Source organism: Pavona decussata, unplaced genomic scaffold, assembly GCF_977016875.1.
Source record: "Pavona decussata unplaced genomic scaffold, jaPavDecu1.1 SCAFFOLD_100, whole genome shotgun sequence".
NCBI lineage: Eukaryota > Metazoa > Cnidaria > Anthozoa > Scleractinia > Agariciidae > Pavona > Pavona decussata.
This window is the reverse complement of record NW_028145515.1, coordinates 2540001-2545000: the sequence shown is the minus strand read 5'-3', so window position 1 is coordinate 2545000 and position 5000 is coordinate 2540001. Positions and strand designations below refer to the sequence as shown.

General features: G+C 37.1%; 3 protein-coding genes across 5 annotated transcripts in view; 1 reads left to right on the top strand and 2 right to left on the bottom strand.

Annotated features, from left to right (window-relative positions):
• Window positions 1-4090, bottom strand: part of LOC146472325 (G2/M phase-specific E3 ubiquitin-protein ligase-like) — a 4091-nt gene extending 1 nt beyond the window's left edge. Inside the window, exons 1-3 of the mRNA XM_085119758.1 lie at window positions 3534-4090; window positions 908-1286; window positions 1-778 (exon numbers count right to left, since the gene is read on the bottom strand). The exon at window positions 1-778 is cut by the window's left edge and continues 1 nt beyond it. Coding sequence (XP_084975884.1) covers window positions 540-778; window positions 908-1286; window positions 3534-3683 — 768 coding nt within the window. The 5' untranslated portion in view covers window positions 3684-4090 and the 3' untranslated portion in view covers window positions 1-539. The remainder of the gene's footprint in view (window positions 779-907; window positions 1287-3533) is intronic.
• The window catches only part of LOC146472323 (uncharacterized), an 81208-nt gene that overhangs the window by 22231 nt on the left and 53977 nt on the right, over window positions 1-5000 (top strand). The window lies entirely within an intron of this gene.
• Window positions 3860-5000, bottom strand: part of LOC146472324 (uncharacterized) — a 2583-nt gene continuing 1442 nt past the window's right edge. The window contains exons 2-5 of the mRNA XM_085119521.1: window positions 4681-4879; window positions 4466-4591; window positions 4197-4246; window positions 3860-4108 (exon numbers count right to left, since the gene is read on the bottom strand). Coding sequence (XP_084975647.1) covers window positions 3860-4108; window positions 4197-4246; window positions 4466-4591; window positions 4681-4879 — 624 coding nt within the window. The remainder of the gene's footprint in view (window positions 4109-4196; window positions 4247-4465; window positions 4592-4680; window positions 4880-5000) is intronic.

Sequence of the window (5000 nt, the reverse complement as noted above, 5' to 3'; positions counted from 1 at the left end):
AACTTAGATGATGCAACTCAAGTTGAAGTTCCCAACACTAGAAACCCACTGGAACCAGCTCAGAACTCATCACTCAGAAACTTAATCAACCCCCTGCGCAGCAGCAATGAATATGGCATAGACATCTACATAGAGACACTGACATTTATTCAAGAAGTGGCAATAAGCACTTAAGATTTACATAAAACAGGAAGCAAACATAAGAAATGAAATCAGTCATAAAACTTTTAATAAAGCATCTAAAGATGCACAGGTGCAACAACTTGTAAGCACTGGCATTATCATTTTTTTTATCTTACAAAAAGAGTTCCTATTTATGCCTCTGATTAAAGCATGGCATAGTTTTGTCCATGGATGCTAACACAAACAAAAGTGTCCCAAATGCTGCCAGTAGTAGGACATAAGGCAAGGTTCAAATTTTTCTAATCATGTTTACACTTAACTGAGAAAAACACAATGTTAACACCCAACATCATGTAATCTAAACTGTTATGGGATGATGGCAAAACGAGACCAAAATTCAGCAGAACTATGGGAAATCAGATAGAGCCATATCCTAGGTAATTCTCTGTGGCTTCTAAAAACTTATCTTCAAATGTTTCAAAGGTTTCACGTACAGTTGGCACCCTTAAAACAAAGCCACAGGTTTCTGCAAAGAAAGTTGGATTTGTGCCGATGGAGAATTCAACTTCAATTTTGCACTTAAGGCCTAGTGGGGGAATCCTATCCAGAGAAGTCATGAAGCGAAGGAATTTTGACAGTCCAATACTTCCTTGTTCTAAAACACAATAAAACAGAGAAACACACAATGAGGTGTTGGAAAACAACAGCTTCTCCTTTTGGCACCTACAATTAATATACCAATAATGTTCAAACAACATACAGTGATTGGTGCAAAATAGCCAACCTTTCTCCAAATTCCTTATAGCTTGGTCCAGGAACTGTTTGGCCTTCTTGTCCTCATCTTCCTCATCAATGTCAAGGCAGTTAATCAAGTCTTGACTTGTAAAAGGAACTTGTGCACTACTCAGGAAATATGCCTGCATTAGGTCAGGCTGAGATTTTATTAGATTGTAAATGCCAAGTGTTTTCAATCCCTTGCAAAACTGGTCCAAACGCTCCTTTCTCTTTGTGAGGACATCATGAACAATTAGAGCTTGCATGGCAAGGTCTCTGTTGTTCATTGTTAGGGGTTGCAACCATCCAGCAGTAATCAGTGCATTCCCAAGAAATTCATGATCATTCTGTATCTGTAGAATGTCATCATCACTGGTAGCAGCATTCACCTGTAAGTTGTGGAATAAAGGAGAGAGCTTTTGAAATAGTTAATATACACCTATAATTATGATCAGTAGGCCTATAAATAAATAATATATAATATTATTAGGACCTATAGTCATATAAACCCAACTATAGGGCTTCCTTGGGTTACTTCTTCCATGTTATTATTACTATTGCTAGCACAGTGTGGTGTTCAACAGCTCTTAATCTCATCACTCATTTGAGAAATAGGCAGAGTGGTTTCCTTACAAGGCAACAGGCAAGTCTCCATGGTATTTTATGTACTTTAACACCAGATAAGTTGCTACCCTGTACATGTGCTGCAAGCTAACAAACTGTTACATAATAAGCTTGTTTTGAGAGCTACACATAGATGATGACCAATCACAGCTTTAAGACTGGAACTATGTATGTCAAAACAAAAACAAGGCCATGTTGTCAGCCATGCTGCAATCCGGGCATAGCTGCCTGAGGGGTCAGGCTAATTTATCTTTGGCAAGAAAACCTTTGGCATGGCAACCTCCTTTTTAACTCGTGAATGCGCGCATGCGCAATGAACGAGTTATAGCGATAGCTGACTCTCGACTTGGTCGATCAGTCGATCAGTCGATCAGTCGGTTTTGTCGTTAACTTTCGGGCGTGCGCAGTGAATGAGTTTGAAATTCAATTAGTGGAAAAAAACACGCGAACATTTGTTGTTCATGGCGCATCAGGAAATTCTTATTCAATATGTAGAGAATAATTTGACGATCATTTAGTGCAAGAATGGCGATTTTTCGTTCAATCTGAGCAAAGTTTCAAGTTTTTTCAGTTTTTCAGAAAGTCCGGGGTCGTAAACTCAATTAGTGAAAAAAAAAAAGTGAAAATTTGTTTCACGACGCGTCAGAATTCTCTCATTCATTCTGTAGAGAATAATTTGACAATCATTTTAGTGTAAGAATGGGGATTTTTCGTTGAATCTGAGCAAAGTTATAGGATTTTTTCGTTTTTTTCTACGAAGTGCGGTTTCTTTCAAGAATTAAAAATAATTTAATTTAAAAATAATTTAATTAAAAAATAATTTAATTTGTCAGTTTTCACGCGAAAGCGGAACGTGCCATGTCACGCATCATTGACGTCGTAAACAAAATTATGCAAATTTCTGGTGAAATGAACACTTTTAAGATCTTGTCAGCTTTCATAGAGGTTTCAAAGGGAAAAAATGTTTCATTTTCGAAATTTACAACTGGTAATTTATGGGAAAGCAAAAGGACGCGGTCGATAAATAATTCTTATTTAGCAAGAGCTTGTCATAGTTCATTATTTTTACTTGAGGATTGCGTGGACTGAACTCCAAAGGAAAAATTTCACGCATTTATGTCGGGCATGAATCGTAATGCGATACTTTGTTGAACATATTTCCCTTTGTGAGATCGGCTTGCCCTACAGTAATTTTGTAATTTTAATTCCCAAAAAAACTTCACTTGCCCATCGGGCAAGTGATGGTTAGAATCCACTAGCCCGATCGTGAAATCCAGTAGCCGCGGACTATCACACGAATTTGCATGACGTAGCTGCACATGGCGTGCTCCTATAAACTTTGAATAAAAAAAACACGTGATATTTTTTAATCGGCGCATCAGAATAATCGGCTTATTCAATCTGTACAGAATAATTTGACAATCATTTTAATAGTACAAGAATGGTCATTTTTCGTTACATAATCGGGCAAAGATATAATTTCTTTTAGCTTTTGAGGAAGTTTCCGTAGCCGTCTAAATTGCAATTACTATGTGTCATCTGCATTCACGAGTTGGCTCACAGGAGCCTTTGATCATTTGTAACTGTGCCATGAAATCAGTAACAATAGCTTCAAAGTAAGAAAATGATTCATCTTGTGTTGTTTTGCTTTCGTCACAAAATAAAATGGTAAAAAATCCATTAATTGAACAAACTCACAGGAAACATGTTTGACAAGATACAAGACCCTTTTACCAATATGATGGCCACCTTGAATTAAATTGTTTTAAATAGCTGTTATAGGACACCCAGAGTGCAAATACATATTACTACTTTTCCACCTGAACTAATATTTCATAATGTTATTCAAAACAAAACAAAAATGGAAATGCAACCGTGTCATAAAAAGGTCTATTACCTTGTGATGCACTGCAACATGTCATGCATGCACATGGATTGTATTTCAGTTGAATAATTAATAATTGCCAAGGATCTACATGTATGCATTATTTGTTTTTCACAGGACTATGTACCTTTTCAATTAAGTCCTTAAGCTCCAAGTCAACAACATCGTCAATTGAGCAGAATTCAGGAGAAATTGATCCACTCTCAATGTGCTTGTAAACTGTAGGGCTAAGGCATGGAATACTTGCATCTAGATGTACAATAAGATATGCCACCATACTGTCTGCAAGTTTAAACAGCCTTGGGTGAATGCCATCAATAGAGTAGATCGGTAGTTTCCTATCCTCTGGACCTTCAAAAAGATTTGCTGTTCCGGAAAATATTGCCTGGCACAACAGGGCACCATACTCTCTCCTCAGGCCTCCTGCATCAACCCCTGCTTCACCTTCAAAGACTATTCTTGGGGTGGCTGTATAATCAAATTCTGGATTTTGAAAGTAACAATAGCTTCCTTCCAGAATTCATCCCTCCTAACAGTGATTCTCTTCACATTACTTTCAACAAGTTTTAATGAACGTTTATGGTCCTGCATAAGTTTAGAGAGTGGTGATGTGGAAGTTGCACTGAGCGTGCATGGACTTTCTGCCAACTCTGTGTCAGACTCCAAGTCAGACTCAACATGAATAGAATTAATTGCTGACACCTGCCAAGCAATGTATAAAACATTTATGATTACAAAGACAGGAACAATTTTTGTTTTTAAGTGATGGAGTTGTCATAGTCATACTGACTGACACAATAGTTGTGTTTAAACATTTATCCAGTTGTTCTCTTTTTGGTTCTAAACAAGGAAATGTAACAGTATCATGTATAAAGTTTTCCTCTGTGATAAGCTTCCCATGTTCCACCTCCCTCCCACTAGTGCAGTGCATTATGTGGTAAGATGTGGTAAGGATATTTACATCAATTACTTCATCCATGTAAAGGAAGTTTTTTCCTTACAGTACTTATGTCATGTACACTGTAGACTCAAAATACATAATTATTAAAATACCCTCACCTTCTTCACTGGACAAAACTTCATTCACCGAAGTCTCCAAGTCGAAGTTGTTCTTTCTGAGAGTTGTTATAAGATCTTCTTCAGCTTCTCCTGGGAACATTTCCTTTAGAGTGTCTACCAGGCATCCTAGAAAAAAATAACAGGAATTCCCTTTAAGTCTTATGCAAGTTGTAGGTATGTACATGTGTCCTCAATTTCACTGAGAAATTTCTTACCTCTTTTTAATAAACTTGGAGTTTTAAGGCTTCCACAACCATCAATTTCAGCAGAACCATCATGGAAACAACTTTCCTCTACAGACCCAGAACTGACACCTCCTTCACAGTTGTTGTCATCAGCATGCCACTCACTCAACGCTACTCTTTTGCCACAGTTCAGGCAGTCAATAAAAACTGCATCAGCAGATTCTGTTTCCTGTAAAATACCAGTACAAACATTTTAAATGCATGTATTATGCAAACTTTTCATATAACATACTTCAAGCTAATACTTATTTTTGTTTTCATGGCACCCATTTCAAGTACATATACTTATT